Below are 16,603 nucleotides of genomic sequence, written 5' to 3'. Positions count from 1 at the left end.
CAAAAACAGCACATCATTTTTGTAGTTGACCTTTTTTTTGTAAGAACACTCTCTAACAAGTTACAGGTAATAAAAGTCATTTCTCCCTGAAACCGACTAAGTTCATTGCAGGTTGGCGAATTTTTGGAGTTTTAACTTTGACACCCTGTAACTTTCAAGGAAGTGTCCCTATGAAAAAATGGTCAACTACAAAAATTATGGGCTATTTTTGCTCTGTTCAGCCAATGCAAAATTGAGTTTATCGGACAATCAGGTGACACGAAATTATACCATCAAACTTTGTCATTTTCCACTGAAAACAGCCAAAGTTGATAATTTTTTGAGCGGTACTGTATTATATGCGATTGGTTATCATGCAACTGATGAGCCTGTCGAAGTGCTCTCAATATCCAGAACTTCGTCCTCAAACTTCTTGAACTCCTCAATCTGCTGAATTCTTGTCAGGACTACTCCCAACCTCCCTGGAGACCTCCTAGACTTGAATATAATCGGTTCATAATATCTTTGTCTAACAAAAAAAAGCAAGAAAGGATTTCTAGTAGGTTCGACAGACACATGGGCACAAAACAAAACATTTTATATACGAAAAAAAGGAAGAAAATGATCATAAACGGGAAGAAGAGGGTGGGGGTGTCAGGACGACGAGACTAATGGATCGAAAACATATAGCAAAAGACGAGAATGACGAGATGTGGGTCCCCCAAAGAGAGAGCTATTAAGAATGATATATTTGGTAGAAAAGGTGTTCTTGAGATGTCAAAAAGGTGACGTGGGTGTTGAATGGGGCAAAAGTCATGGAGCCAGATCTTTATCAAGACAGGGACGGATAGGTGATGAGGACGGGAAAAATGGGATACTGGGACAATGTTGGAACTTCAAAAATATTTAGTCAGAATAGTCAAATCGCATAATTTTTGACGTTTTGAACAGTGTTGAACGGAACGGTAAAAGTTTCGAGTTATCTAGTGATTGGCTAACTTTGAGATGCAGTAAAAAAGTCAGAAAAAGTAATTTCGTCCCAATTTTTTAAAAATAGGATAGAACAACTTTCGATCTTCATGTTTGGTGTTGACAACTTTTTCCTAAAAGTCTTGTCTTCAGAGTTATAAACGGTTGACAACGAATTTTCAGAAGTTTATCCAAAAGTTTCCGAAGACTCCAAGCCATTCCTAAACAGAGACATTTCTTAGACCGGTAAAAGCGAAAAAATGTGGGAAGGTTCGGTTTTAATATGATTTCGAAAGGTCTCAGAGCCCTAAACTTCTGCAAAAAAACATCCTGTTTTTGTTGACCCCTCACAAAAATTGCACTTATTGTACTTTTGAATGAATCACAATGTTCATAGTACGTATTCTTTTTCAAAAACATCAATTCGTAAAGCTCCTCAAAATCTTCAAAAATCAGAATGGGGTCTTCTCCAGAAAACATGATCATAAATAATACGAGTGAAATAAAAAGAAGAGAAAAGTGAATGGATGATATCTATCAAAAAGAAAAAAGGGAGCAGGAGGAAGGTTAAAAAGCAATTGCTCTTTACACTTTCCATAAGATTTCTCTTCTTTTTATTTATTTCCGAAGAAGACATTTTGTTTGGCGGAAGCTTTGAATGGAACGGGATAAATGGGTGGGAATGAGGATGGGAAATGAGTCCAAAAATGGGGGAGAGAAATGACTTGTCCTGTGCTCAATAGATGGGAAATGATGGAGTGGAAGTGGAAAAAGGGAGAAAAATGAAGAGAAGAAGGGAAGGAAGTGTTCGAATGAGAGGGTGGACAGGAGCTCAAAAAATCACACAGGGAACTTTTTGCTATTTTTGGAGTGATTCTGGAAATGAGAAGTCATGGGGGTTCTGGAAATGTTCTAGGTGTAGCGGGAATCTGAAATCCGGGTCGGAACGAATAGGTCTAGCACCTGGATTCTCAGTAATTCTGAAGTCGAGAACGCTGAGTAGGTCAATTCCCTGTTAACAAGTCAGTGAAAAAAGGAACGGATGTAGAAATGCCAGTCACTTTTTCATTTGCAGAACGTCACTCGAAAAAGGAAAAAGTTAAGACTAACTCTATAAATAACACCTTTTAAAGTCATCCTGGTACCAGAGGAAGTGACAAGGCGGGGGTTTAAATTGAAAAAGCAATGCAACAATGCTGAAAATACGGGTGTAACGGAAATGATAGGATCAAGTTGTCACAAACCACGAAAAAAATAATTTTGGGGAAATGCATGTAGTTTGTTTAGAATGAAGGATCTAGGTTTGAGGGAGGATAGTCTGAGTCAAAAAACTTTAGACATGATAAAATCAACAACGATACGCACTTTTTAATGGCAAAAGGTTCATTAAAAATACCAGAAATAATCGAAATTGATCCAGAATCTCAAAATTAAAACCAATAGTTTTCTAGTTTGATCCTTTCCCTCCATTTCAAAAAAAATCTGGTCAAAAACCTCGTTTTCAAAAAGTTAAAAGTTCAGTTTCAAAGCACGCTTCATTGCCTTTTTCTTCTTTTGAATGTTCCAAGAAATCTATTTTTTTTAGTTATAACTTCACCTGTTTTTTGACCTTTGGGGGAAATTATGAAATTAATTTGTTATAAGAAGTCATTAGGGGGCTGGGATAGATGTATTAGTTCTAGCGACTCCTGATAATTGATTAGTTGACATGTCAAACTATAATAATAATAAAAATGTCTCTGAAGGTGTTTGACAAGAGTTTCGAAGATCTCGAATCAACAGTTCAGTAATGGGATTTTAGAATTTCGACGCGTTTTGCAAAATAGCGGATCCACGCAAAAGCATAACTACCTGTGAATAAATTCAACAAAATCTAACAAAACAACGGCTCCGAGACCTCTTGAAAACAATTGAAATATTCATGAATATTCCTCCAAAAACCACATTTGTACTCTTTTAAAATTAAATTCGCTGGAAAACTGAAATTTCTATAGTCTGAAAAACGATAGACCAGAAGGAGTTCCAGCTGGAAAATTGGGGGAGGGAAGGCTGGAAGGGAGCAGCTGACAGAGCCGCTTTGTTCTCTAATACTTTTGTTCCAATACATGTTTATTGTGGATGAAATGGGGGGAGGTGGCGGGAGGGGATATCTGGAACGGGATGGGAGATTGAGAAAAGAAAAATTTGGAGAATTTTGGAAGTAGTGGAGAGTAGAACTTATCAAAGTTGTCAAAAACAAGATTGCCGAATTAAGTGGAAGTAGGAATAGGTCCCTATCTAGGGCTGATGTAGATCTGTCTATCCGGATGTCCTGAGTTATACGAAATCTTGAAGACGCGGGGATTTTGAATCTTGTCTCAAAATTGTGCTACACAAAAAATTAACCAAATTAAACCACTTCTTGTCTGGGTACATTTATTTGAAAAATCAGAAAATTGGTAATTTTGGAGTTCTTTAACAGAAAAAGTACAGTAATGCACTGAAATGTTTTGAAACCAGAACTTTTTTATCCGAGACACCTCAGGACGCAAGCAGATTCAGAATCCCCACGACTTCAGAACTTTTGAATCTTGACTCCTAAACCCAATTCTCTCTCCGTCATCTTCCAAAAAACACTTCCTTCTGTTCCCCCACATCCCTTATATTCTCTATTCCAACATTATGTCATCTACATAAAAATAAGGTGCGAACGACCGAACGAACGGGAGAGTAAATTTGTTGCGAAAATGGGCAAAGCAGGAAGAAAAATGGATGAGAGAAAACAGAATAACAAAAGCTTTGAATGATTCGAAAAAACTGAAAAACTGAACGAAAAAAATGGAAAAAGGGAGAAGAAGGAAGATTTAAAGATTCCCTCGAGCAATCAAAGTTTTTATGATTTTCGAAGGTTCATGAGAGAGTCAGAAATCAGTGAGGGGAAAACAACAACAATTGATATCAGAAATCAGTTGGCTGGACCAGTGCGACGAAAAATAGTCCGTCTTTAACATCAAAAAAAATTTCAATCCATCGTTGAGTTGCCTAATTCTAAACCCAGCTGACTCATATTCGATTCTTCTGACTTGCTCGCGTTCAATTGGGAAAAGAAGAAGGCAGTCTACCACAAAAATTGGTTTTCACTCTGTTCAAGGATTCTGAAGTGAGCAGAATAATGGATAATGTGTCAGAGAGATTTCGAAATGAAGTTGTTCTCATCCTACAAGAGTGTCACGGTTTTTGTAAAAACTCGACTGAGAATTTTCGAAAAAAGAAAGCCTAAAGAAACCTGAGAATTCTAAAATAACTCCAAAAAAGTGTGACACCCTGTCAAAAGTTCGGGTAATCCGACCCGTATCCTAATCCCTTGATCTTTTACATTTGCTCTTTTTGCTCTTTTTTTCGTTATCAGGTCTACTAATCTTCTTGATGAAAGCATGTTGGAAATGTGCCCTGCACGGATAGTTTCTGCGATCGCGCTCCACCGGAATCATCGAGTTTTCCTGTTGAGCGCAGTTGCAAAACCCAAAAAACCAACAAATTCAAAGAATCCAAAACCCACGAAAAACACATTGAAATGCAAGAAAGAAGACCTCCAATAACAAAATTAATTGTTTCAACAAAAAAAAAACAACGGAATGCAACAAAAAAGAGATGAAACGCTAAACGAATTCAGACTCTCCAGACGCTTCCTCCCTCACTTTTTCCCTTTTTTCTCATTTTTAACCACCCACGATAACACAATTATTATGAATGAATTGTAGTAGTCGTAGTAGTAAAAAAAGAAGAAAAAAACGAAAAAAGGAAGAGTCAATGTGAGAAAAGAGTACTTCGCAGAAAAGGCGAAATAGGCTCCGCCCCCTTTTTGGGCCGCAATTTTTAAGCAGTTATCAGAAAAGTGGTCTGAGAAGTGGTCTGAAAAGGATAAGTGGAACTTTTTGTATTTAGTGAAAGGTGAGGAAAATTGTTTACTGGAAATGGGTAAATCGTACTAGCTTCTCACAGCAAAATAACTCATTTTTAGTATGTTCCGATTTATAGCTAGAGTCACAAGGGACTCAAAGGTTCTGCTCTGAAATTATGCTCTGAAAATGTACCTAAATCGAAATTTATTTGTAGTGGATTCTGTTTTTTTTCTCTTTTTTTCTCGGGTCAGAAAAAGCTATGACTCGGAGTCCAGACAGAATAGGTCAAGTCCAGATATTAGCTTGGCAGAGTTCTTACAACGGCGCTCCACCTAAATCCCTTGAAAAATGTTTATTTTTCTCTGAGTCTCTCAATTTCGCACACAATTTTCTTCGGTTTCGGTAGAGCGCGGTTGTAAGAAGCGTGTCATACTAGTATATTTGTCCAGAATACCGTGTAAATTCCAGAAAAACTTAGTCCAAACATCATCATCTATCCTGTCAAAAAGCTAGACATCATCAAAAGATGTTTGCCGCGCGGAGTGAAGACAAGAACAAAACAAAACGAATTTTCTTTAGAAGATTCTCTCCCATTCCAACCACAAAACTGACCCGGAAACTGAGCTCTTTTTCTCTTTGCTCAGTCAGAGAGAACTTGAATTCAAATTGAACTCGACAGAACAAAACAAGAGTGAGCCCTACTCACCCCTGGGGTCATAAAGTTAACGAGCCAGTTTTCTCCTTCTCTGGAAAAATCTGACGTCTTCTCTCGGAATGTAAACAGGTTTTTCGGTTCGGAGGGGAATAGAAAACGGAAGTTTTAGGCATTGAAGGAAATGTTGATAACTCAGAAGTTCGATCTGTTTCACAAATTCATTCGAGCATGATCTGAAACTTTTCTTTTCTTAAGCTTCTACTCAGCGAGCACACAAACTGGCGTACCTTTAACTTTTAAGAAAACTAGAAAGAAGCTCTTGACGAACGTGGGTATGAGCCATATGTGAGAATATGAAAAAGGGAAATTCAATCAGGCATGAAAAGTTCAGAGCACAAGAATCTCTCCACAAGATGTTTTTAGGTTTCTTCCGTGTTTATTTTTTGAATTTCTGTTGTTTTTCAACTTATTCTGGAGCAAGTTCTTCAAGTGGGGAGTGGGTGGCGCTGCTGCAATTTTCACGCATCATTGAGATGTGGGTGGCAATTTCGAAGTTCGAGATCTAATTGCAGAAAACTTTTTCGCTGTGAGACACACTGGGAATAAATTTGAAATCTTCCTGAAATCAAAATTAATATTTTCAACGAATTGTCTATTTTCTCTTTCAACTTTATTTCTGAAAGTACATAAAAGAAGTAAATTTAGTTTCATCCGATGAACAAAAAATAGTTCAATCGATTATCTTTCTAACAGCTGAACGGCTTTGACATATCATCATCATACTTCTTCTTCGCTTGTTTCGCTTTCTCTTCACTTTCCTTTTTATCCTGTTCCGGATTCGCCGGTTTCAGCTCGACATTCTGCGATGCGTCGAGATTTGGACTCGCCGCAATTTTTTCCATTTGGTCCATTTCTTTGGCCATTTGAATCGCTTTCTGGTACATGTTCTCGTAGTGCTAAAATTATAATCATTGACTGAATTTGCAAAAGAAAAAAGTAGTTTACAGAATCTCTAGCATTGGAGAATGCGTTCTTCTCCTTCGGCATGTCGTGGCTTCCATCTTCGTCGATTTTGACGCAGGGAGTTGGTGGATCCGGCTGAAAAATTCCCGATGTTTCGAACATATTTCCAGCATTTATTTAGGTTTCTTACCACAAAAAGATGTCCATGAGTTCGGTTTCTTGGCTGATATGTCTCCAACACATTTGCCACATCGAAACATGCGCGACGACTTCTCGTCATCGACTGAAAGTGGAGGTTGAGCCACTAAAATTATAAGATTGTTTCGGATTTGAAATGAAGTCCGAAATACCTCAAAAAGGAACAATGCGCTAATAAAAGAGACGAATGAGCCGATACTCGGAATGATAACGGAAATTTGAAGAGTGCCGATGATGGTAAGAATGGTGTAGAGTGACGCATTGAAAGGAACTCTGAAATTCACATTGATTACAGAGATTTTATATAAACATCGAAAGATTTTCAAGTAATTCTGCGCCGCAAAGGAGAAAAGCGTTGAAATTCAAACGAATTGAACCAGCTCTTCGCCGGAAAATTCCTCACATATTGTTTGCGTGAATTTCTTTCCGAGAAGTTCTGGCAGTTGACACACTGCCTAGACTCGTCAATGGACCGTCGGATTCTCGTTCAGACATCGTTTCGAATTGTCTTATTGGAAAAGAGTGAGAGACGAATAGTGGAATTACTCCATTCACGAGCGTTTTGCAACGTGGTTATATGTGTCACGTGGAAAACAACGATGATAAACAACATTTGAAAAAAATCAGATATTAAAACGAGAATTTATTCACAACTTGCGTATGTGCACTACTATTTCAGAACACCCGAGAAAACTTAGCTAATGACGATACCGGAATCAAGTGATGGAGGGGTGTTCAGGTCCCTAGTGGATGACAGTTATAAAATCGATTGAACGGAAAACAAAATGATTAAGAGAACGAGAGAAATGAGGATCGTTTTGATTTGATTTGTTCGATCGAGTGATCTACGACGTCTAGTCGTCTTCATCAATGTCGTCAAGAATGTTGATGTTATATGGAATCGGCGCAATCCCACGACTAACGGTTGGTCGGTGAGAACGAACTTCTGAGGCCACTTCTAACTGATAGTTCTCGATGATCTGTAAAAATGAAGATAAAATTAATTACATTTCTTCCACAAAACCCACTCTTCTCTCATCCAACGCATTGAATTCCACCTTTTTCTGTGGCGTCTGGAATGGATCGTCTTCTTTTTTCTGTCTAGTTTTCCTCTGATTATCCAACTCCTTCTGTTGTTGTTTCATAGTTTCTCTCTGTTTGTCCTGTCCATTACGAGTTCGAAAGCTTGGACCGTCCGACATTGGATAAGTTTTACCGAGAAGTGGCTTCGACTTCGCCTTGACTTGATCCATAATTCCAATCTTCCATTGAAGCTGCTTTTGGAAATCGACGCATGATTCGATGATCGATGCTTGACGAGAGCTAAAAATATTCGTTTAAAATGTCTTTAACACATTTTCGACCTACTCTCTGAGCTCTTTGCTGGCTTTAGCCTCAGTTCCCTGATAATCGAGTCCTTTGTAGAGTATGTCCTTCTCATTAATTCCACACTCATCGTGCAACTTGCGACTCATTCTTCTGGTGGTAACCCGTTTGTCCACTTCCAACTGGCAGCCAGCAAGTGAGGCCTGAAACAGACTGACATTGAAAAGTGTTTCTTCTCAAAAATTCGTGTGGAAAGTCCGGGAAAGGGAAGAAAAACTTACAACTCCAAGATTCAATTCAGTCTTTCTGTCGAAAAACTCCGAATCGCCAACCATTCTGCGAATCTCCTCTCGTTTCTGCATGTATTCTTCCATTGTGGTCGCCGATGCGTCGAAACCTTTCAACTCGATTATTGCTGCTTCTGGAAGGTCCTGATCCTCTATAACTTCATTAACAAGCTCGTGAAGCTGCAAAATCTTCTGAATGGTAAAACAATCGATATATTTGCTGAGACAGTACGAATATCTCAGAAACTCGGTCAAACAAATTCGATAAATTATAACTTACATTGCTGATCATAACATCTGGGGTCAAAACCTCTTCCGGGCATGGTGATGACTCTTTCGACATTGATTTGTGTCTCTGAAAACACAAGAAATACGATTTTAGATTAAAAAAAACAATGAAATTTATTATATTTTCGGATAGAATTTCGACTCACCTTATAATTAACATCTTCTCTGAGCAAATTATTGCTTTTGCGCTTGGTGGGCTCTCGAGCACAACGCATTATTATTAATTAGAAATGATAAATATCGCGAAGATTGCGGGAATTCGATAATTCAAACGATGTTGTTTGGCGGCACAAACGATTAGCGGTGGAGCGTGTTTGCATACAACCTGCAAAGATGACGTCATCACATTTTTTAGTGGAATTTATCGAAAATAAGGGAAAGAAGAGTCAAAAACATGTAAACGTTTGATGCAAAATCTGAAAAATTAAAATTGAAGTTTCAAAAAATTCCATTCACATATTCAAAATCAAAAAAATCTTATAAACAAATAGAGTTTTTTATAGAGGCTGGGGGCTCAAATATTAAAATTTCAAAATCTCAGAATAGTCTACCAAACATGGTATAACAAGGGTATAGCTCACGATTTTTGCTAGAAACTTGGTAAATCGATATTCGAATTCTTGTCGTCTACAGTACCACCCGGGTGGCAACTGATTTAGTAATCGGAATACATCCACAGAGCAGATAGGCAGATTTGTTGATGTTCTGGAGATTTTCGCATTCTAAATTGAGCTATTCGAATAAAAAGCGAAGTTATGTCAAAATAATATTGAAGCATATTTGAACCAACAAGGAAGAGATTTCAGCATTTGTTGACGGGTTGAGAATCACCGACTCGCTGTCCCTCACGTTGACTCAAAAATGAGAAATCACTTCGTTGAAATGTAGAATCAAAGTGAATCAATCACTTGATTGAATTCATATTGTTTTGGGAAATTTTTCAATCAAGGAGAGAGATATGAAGAGTTTTCTGAAAAACTGGATAGACGGATCTATTCAAAGGAGTTTCGGGAGTTATGGTGGGTAGAATGAATACTGAAGCATTGCCAGAGCAAATCAAGTACATTAGCTAAATGCTTTCCTTCTTACTCGCCTTTATAGTAGAATTGAGCAATTTCCACTCAGAATGATATAGTGTGAAAATAAAGAAGATGAATAGTATGTTTTCGTTGTTCTCGTTCATACTACAGACATCAAAAAAAAGTTTATTAACAACAGGAATACTTTGTTTAAATCACCAAAACATCATGAGATCACATTAAAAAAGAGAGAAAAGTTGAAAAAATTTACGGTAGATGTAGACCTCCACCTTTGTTGAGAACTCTTGCAATCAGTGGTCTTCGTCTCAACGGGACGCCTTCAACATCCAGAATCTGCCGACGGATTGGTTCGTTCTCTTTCCAGCGACGAGCGACTAACTGGAATAAAAACAACAACTAGAATAAAGACTACGAAACAACTCACATCTCTTCCCGCTATAGTCCCGATAGCTTTTGCATAAGAAGGTGGAACTCCAGGGTCTCTGGCTGGTGGCATATCATCTTCTTCTGGGAAATATGGGGGTTCCATGTTCTCACCAACACGAGAACCACGTTCCAGACCAAGCATTGTCAGGGAAATAGATTCTGAAGATTAGAATGATGCAAAAGATGTTTGAGATTCATCATTGGAGACTTGTCACTCGAAAGCACGCTCACCTCCAATTAAAATAGTCAGCAATATTATCGTTAACGATTTCATTTTGACTTCTTTCTCACTTCGTCTTCAAAAAATAGAAATTGTTGATCGTGAAGATTCTCTAAAAAACCTTCCGTTTATATATGTCTGTCACACGCTGACATGATGACGTGATACTGAAGAAATACGATGGGAAAGAAGAAGAGATGATGACGATGGAAAAGTAAGAATCTCTTCTTTTTTGAAGATGAGAAGGTACAGTAAACAAAGACCAATAGGGAAGTCACGGAACGCCTTTTGTCTAAAAGTTCGGCTGCACCAGAGAGTTTTTTGATTTTTTCGGTGTTTTAAAGTGAGAGGGTATCTGAAATCCATGTAGACATTGGCAAATGGAAATTAAAACTAAAAATATTTTTCAAAGAATATTCTTGATTGCACATGTGGTTTGAATTCCAGAAAACAATAAATATTTGTCAGAGAAAAAAATCTGGAATTCATGGAAATCGTTTTCTTGAAGATTGAAAGATCAAAACGTTTTGACTGCATGTTCTTAACGAATGCCTGTTGTCGGAAGCCCCGTGAAAAGCAGAATATGACCTGAAACCGGAAGAACTGATACAGTGCAAACCAGAATCATCTGAATCGGAACGAATTCTATTTCGAGTCCAGATTGTAAGGGATAGATACAGTAGCGAGCATAAGTGAGCACCCCTTCATACTGTTATGTGTAACTCTGCTATTCGGATTTTCAAATCAAGATCAGGAAAAATCGATTATCGAAAAAATCAGTGATGGAAATTTTTCAAAAAACATATTTTCTTATTGCTGAATATTTTGGCTTGCTTTCAAAAAAAAGTTTAGGCAAAACGGACACGATTCAGCAGAGGCACACATAACAGTATGAAGGGGAGCTCACTTATGCTCGCTACTGTAGCTGTTTGAGTTTTCTTGATTCTTCGGAATCTACCTTAACTTCAGAAATCTAGACGCAATTTTTATTTTTTCTAACAGCAGTTGAGTTAATTGCATGACTCTAACTTTAAATCATGACACCAAAACCGTAACATTTTTGTGCAGCACGAAATCTTTCCAGAAGTTTATTTCAAAAGAAAAGTATAGTTTGCTTAGGCTAAACTCAAGCCTGTCAAAATGCTAATAAGTTCAAAGTTTTGAAAAAATCGCTTTGAACGCTTTGTTGAAAATTACCAGCTTCATCACCTTTAAAATTGTTCAAATCATCAGACACCGGTAAAAAAAAACTTGAATTTTTGTTCCTCTACAACTACCGTAGCCCTATTGTTCTAGAATGATCTTGTGATCCCTTACCTACAAAATGCAATTTTCCTTTCTCTCGATCAATTTCCTTCTATTTTCGAATGAAAAAAGAAGAGATCGTGAGAAGAAGAAAAAAGATAAATTGATAAAGTTCAGAGAAGAAATGACAGTTCATCAGTCGATAGTCGTCATCAAACATGTTGGTCTTTGAAAGATAACGGTGTACGGGTTATACACCCATTCTGAAGAATCTGAAGGAGAAGAAGAAGACGTTGTCGATCAAGATCCTTTCACTTTTTCTCCCATTTGATTCCATTGATCTGCAGGAATTCAGTTGAAAAAACATTTTCGAAGAGGATGATTTATTTGGAAAAACGTTAAAAAAATGAAATTGGTACATAGAAAAAAGGAACAGTAAACAACGAAAGACCTACAAAAGCAGACAAAACCAAAAAAGAAATTTGAAGCAGCGAGGTAAAGATTTTGGAAAAGAAAATGTACAACTTCCAACAGAAAAAATACAGAGAAGTCCAATAAAAGTAAAATAAGCTTAGAAGCAAACAGTATGAGTGGAATGTCTGATATGAAGGTCCTTTGCAATCATCTCAGCAGTGATTGGATGCATTTGACTACGTCCCTTCAAGTAGACGTCACGGGCTTTCTTGTTGGCAACTGGCCATTGGGCGAGGTCTCTGGAAAAATGGGAATTTTATCCCATTTACTCTCCAAATCTCACCTGTAAATAGGTCTACAGAACTTGAGACGTCCTTGAGAGTTGACAAAGTCCAGAGCCTTCGGAATGCAAGCCTCCCATTTGGATTTGATGCACAGACGGAGCCAGCTAAAAAATAGTACAACAATTATTCAGAACTATATCAACGCCCCAAAAACTCACTTCAACAACAACTCGGAGTTCTGCGAGTCATTCAATTTGTACAACTTGTTCAACGCATCCAACTTGTAGTGCTCAATTGGTGGATTGTGTTGCCAGAGTTGGGACAACAACTCAATTTGTTGAAGTGGTTGCATTGCAAAGTAGTCATCTCCAGTGATATTCCCGACGGTACTCTCATCAGCAGCCAACCACTTCTTCAGAAGAACTTCACAAGCTTCAACCATCGATTGCCCATAATTTGGCTTCTCTGGTGGCATTCCAACTCCGTTGAACCACAGGTCAAAGTTGACTGAATCCAAGACTTCCTTCTGATCTGCGAAGTATTTGTACAAGTGATCCTTCCATTGCCAACTATCGATGGCTTGATGGGCGAACGTCTTCAAGTAATCCTTAAGGTAAGCCTCGAACACTTCACTTCCTCCAAGTTTCTGTTCCAAATAGAAGAGCAACGCAGATCCCTTTTCATATGGAACACAAGAGAACGCAACATCGGGGTCGACATTTGTGTGGTCTTGAATCAGCTTCGTGAACTGGTGAGTGGGAGTGAATTGTTCGTAGACCTGCAAGAAATGAACTTTGCAACTCTGTTAATCATTCCAAGTTTTTTTTTCTTTTTCAGAGAAGAGGAATGTGTGATAAGCTGCTTATCAGGTGTCATTACACCTCACTGGGTTCAAAATGCACAATTTATGAGGGGGAGGTGGGGTGATTGGAATTGCAAAATTTCGGAGAAATGATAAAACACAAAATATACAAAAAATGATGGACGTTTTGGGAAAAGTCTAGACTAGAAGAGTCCAAAAAATCAAAAAGACAAAGTTCGCTATCTGTTGTTATCTATGTTTTTAAATAACTCACCGCCGGAATCAGAGAATTTGTCCATCCATTGAATGCCATGAACTGACGATAATCCTCCGAGACCAACCGACCGCAAATCTTTCTCTCAATGAACATGGTGAATCCCTCATTCAACCAGAAATGCTCCCAACTTGAATTAGTCACAAGATTTCCTGACCAACTATGCGCAATTTCGTGAGCAATCACACTGACGAGTGAGCGATCTCCAGCAATAAGCGTGGGTGTCAGGAAAGTCAGACAAGGATTTTCCATTCCTCCGAACGGGAAGGAAGGAGGAAGACAAACCATATCGTATCTTCCCCAGATATATTTTCCAGCGATCTCTTCAGCAGACGCCAAGATATCCTCGGTCTCAGCAAACTCCCAATGAGCCTTGTCGACTACCGATGGCTCCGCCCATACTGCACATCTATCACTGATATCTCTTTTCTCCAAGCATCCAACTACGATGGCAATAAGATAACTTGGAATAGCAACTGGTTGCTTGTAGAAGAAAGTTGTGGTCTCATCGTCTCCTTTGGATCCTTGTCCGATGGCAGACATCAAGCATGTCATTCCAGTTGGTACAGTAACCTCAGCTTCATAAGTACTCTTAACAGATGGGGTATCCATACATGGAACAATAGAGCGAGCATGAATAGCCTGACATTGAGAGAAGAGATATGGCATTCTCTTATCAGCGGTTTGCTCCTTCTTCATCCATTGCAAAGCAGTAGCATCAGGAGATGTTCCATAAGATACGGTTACTTGCCTGAAAGCTGGTTCTATATAATTTAATTTTTCTGATTGATATCATACAAAATAGTTCCCATCTTCTGGAATTGAGGTGGCAAATACACACTCATCTTGGATCCGAAGAAAGTGTAAACATTCGGAGCAATTCTGAAGTCACAGTCGATTCCATTGATCGAAACGGAGCGGATCGAGAGATCACGAACGTCCAGAACCTAAAATAATTGTTATCTTGATGCACTTTTCTTTAAACTTTTATTGTTATCACTGAAGTTGCTTATCAATATCTGTACTTTTAGGTCAAAAGTTTTCCAGAGCTTATGCTATCAGTGCGGTGCCATTATGTCGCAAATCATAAGTCGGTTACTAATTCTGTGCCCGCCTATTGAATCCCGCAGCTTCTTCTCCCCCCCCATTCCCTCAAACCTCCAAGGAATGAGAAATCAAATATTCTCCTTTTTTGTCGTAAAACTAGATACTTATCAGCTTATGACTGTGGGAGAGAGAACAAAGAATTGATAAGACGAAACTACCACACGTGACACCGATAAATTACAGATTTTTCTCTTCGTCTCTTAATCTCTCCTACCAGCTTTGTGGCGTCAGTTAAGCATCTGCAGCGGAGTGTCGCCTGTCCGATTATCATTTTCAGCTGGAATGAGACGGTCCATTTGATTGCAGTGTGCTCGACAGTGATCTGAAAGTAAACGGATGGAAGGGGGAAATGTGTATTGTATTTAGAGAACTTTGAGATAGAATAGAGGAAAGAGGGGTGCTAGGTACGAATGATGAGTGATAAGGAAGCATGTGACTTGGTGAATTGGGTTCCATAATTATGAATTTTGAACTTTTGCGTTTGAAAGAGAGTATTTGGAGTATCACAAATAAAAATAGGTCGGATTAGGAATACCGGTACTATTCAAAACCATCCAATTCAAAACCTTCCGTTTTAGAACTGGTACTACTCAGAATACAGATTCTGACCACTCATCCTGGATTAACGGTCATCCTGGTTGGGCGGAACTGATTCAAAGCAATACCAATAAACGTAGATTTAATAAAACTCAAGACGTCTCAAGACGAAGTCAACCTCAGACTGGATTTAGCAAACCATTCTCATGCTTACTTTCCGACAAGAATGCATTCAACTCACTTCATTTTTCACATTTACACAAATTCACATTTCGAAACCCACGTCTTCAGTTTTCCGACTTTTAACTTTCGATTTAGGATTCCAACTCACACCCATCAAATAAGAACCACCTACCTCATTGATGTTGGCAGCCGAGCATGGATCCCTCTTAGGACGGTTATGATGGTGTTGGCACATTTTCTCGTCTCTTATCTTGTGGTTTTCTGAAATATTTCAAGAATTAGAAGCAACTCAAAACTGAAAAAAATCCAGAATGACTCAAGAATAAATTAGTTTCTTTTAACGGAAAAGTGAGGGCGGAGGGTGATGGTCACACTGATAAGAGGTATGAAAGGAGGAGAGGAGGTGTCCGTATGAGCCGTCGGTCACTTTTTGCTGAGTTCAGCACATTTTAATAACCCCCTCTTTCCCCTTATCAAAGAGAACAAGTTCTCGAAAAATGTCGAATAAATCAAAGGCGAGAATAAAAAGTTAGGCGCCAAAGGGGGAATCTCAAAAATCGAGAATGATTGAGAGAGAGGCATTTTCATGTTTTATCGTTGGCATGTGTGTGCCTGAAACACATCGATAAGCTGATTGAAGGTGCTCTAAAAGACATTTCTAGCTGACGTAACGTGTCGAAAAAAGCATCACGCAGCACATTTATTTGGAGACAAGAAAGTGGGCGGAGCCTCTGTACAACAGGTGTGCAAAGTTGGTGATGATGATGACGTGGCAGAGACCAATAAATCATGACGCGACGTCAGGGAGACGGAACTGGAAGACTTTGATACCTGGTGAGGTCTGGAAGATTCCAGATCATCATGTCGCAATGTTTCAAAATGATTTCTCTTGGGTTGAGAAGTGATGACTTCTAGGAAAACGTTGTCAATCAGAAAAATCCAAACGTCGGATTTCTTTATCTGAACAAGTCAGAACAACATTCAAATCCTTACCACTCTGAAATTCTGACTGAATATTTTTCTCTTGCAATGATTTCTGTATGTATCGTCTCATTGGAAACTAGTGAATTCTAATTTACACGTTCTCATCTCTCATCTAATTTGCTCTACAATTATACAATAACCACCTATCTAAATCCCGATCTTCTCATTACCATCTTTTTTGTGAGACTCATACGCAACGCACATTTATCGAGTGTTGCGCATTGTCTCTTCAGTTTGAATTTTTCGTTTTTATTAATTCATTCACTTTTAAGTATTTTATTTCAAAAATGTCTTTCCCTATTTTGGAGCTTCCCTATGTACCATTGAGTATTGTATTGAAGCATTTCAATCAAATGGAAATGTAAGTTCATTTAGTTTCGTCTTTTCTAATATCAGAACAATTACAGACTGGATTTCTCTTTCATTTCAAAAATGTGTGAGCTTTTCATTAAGTCGATAAAATTTGCTGAATTTAAAATTAGCCTGAGCTTACAACCCACTGGAAGTCCTATCGTATTTTATCACAACTCTCTTTGCATTT

General features: G+C 38.3%; 4 protein-coding genes across 4 annotated transcripts; all 4 read right to left on the bottom strand.

Annotated features, from left to right (window-relative positions):
- Positions 1-6,230: 6,230 nt before the first annotated feature.
- On the bottom strand, positions 6,231-7,140 carry GCK72_015037 (uncharacterized protein; the record flags this gene model as incomplete). Its single annotated transcript, XM_003108510.2, has 5 exons — positions 6,231-6,440; positions 6,490-6,582; positions 6,638-6,751; positions 6,798-6,918; positions 7,049-7,140. 5 exons carry the CDS (start codon positions 7,138-7,140, stop codon positions 6,231-6,233), a joined length of 630 nt encoding a protein of 209 aa, XP_003108558.2.
- Positions 7,141-7,499: 359 nt separating this feature from the next.
- GCK72_015036 (uncharacterized protein) lies at positions 7,500-8,761 on the bottom strand (the record flags this gene model as incomplete). The annotated part of the gene is made up of 6 exons (XM_003089149.2): positions 7,500-7,625; positions 7,674-7,968; positions 8,014-8,174; positions 8,253-8,438; positions 8,539-8,613; positions 8,693-8,761. 6 exons carry the CDS (start codon positions 8,759-8,761, stop codon positions 7,500-7,502), a joined length of 912 nt encoding a protein of 303 aa, XP_003089197.1.
- A 1,071-nt stretch (positions 8,762-9,832) lies between these two features.
- GCK72_015035 (uncharacterized protein) lies at positions 9,833-10,154 on the bottom strand (the record flags this gene model as incomplete). Its single annotated transcript, XM_003108435.2, has 2 exons — positions 9,833-9,964; positions 10,011-10,154. 2 exons carry the CDS (start codon positions 10,152-10,154, stop codon positions 9,833-9,835), a joined length of 276 nt encoding a protein of 91 aa, XP_003108483.2.
- A 1,894-nt stretch (positions 10,155-12,048) lies between these two features.
- GCK72_015034 (uncharacterized protein) lies at positions 12,049-15,313 on the bottom strand (the record flags this gene model as incomplete). Its single annotated transcript, XM_003108514.2, has 7 exons — positions 12,049-12,190; positions 12,235-12,339; positions 12,394-12,953; positions 13,252-14,002; positions 14,050-14,198; positions 14,573-14,680; positions 15,251-15,313. The coding sequence occupies 7 exons, from the start codon at positions 15,311-15,313 to the stop codon at positions 12,049-12,051; spliced, it is 1,878 nt and encodes a 625-aa protein (XP_003108562.2).
- Between the last annotated feature and the right edge of the window lie 1,290 nt (positions 15,314-16,603).

The sequence above is a fragment of the Caenorhabditis remanei genome, chromosome IV (genome assembly GCF_010183535.1).
Source record: "Caenorhabditis remanei strain PX506 chromosome IV, whole genome shotgun sequence".
Lineage (NCBI taxonomy): Eukaryota > Metazoa > Nematoda > Chromadorea > Rhabditida > Rhabditidae > Caenorhabditis > Caenorhabditis remanei.
Note: the sequence above shows the minus strand (reverse complement) of the source record. Positions and strands in the feature narration are given on the sequence as shown.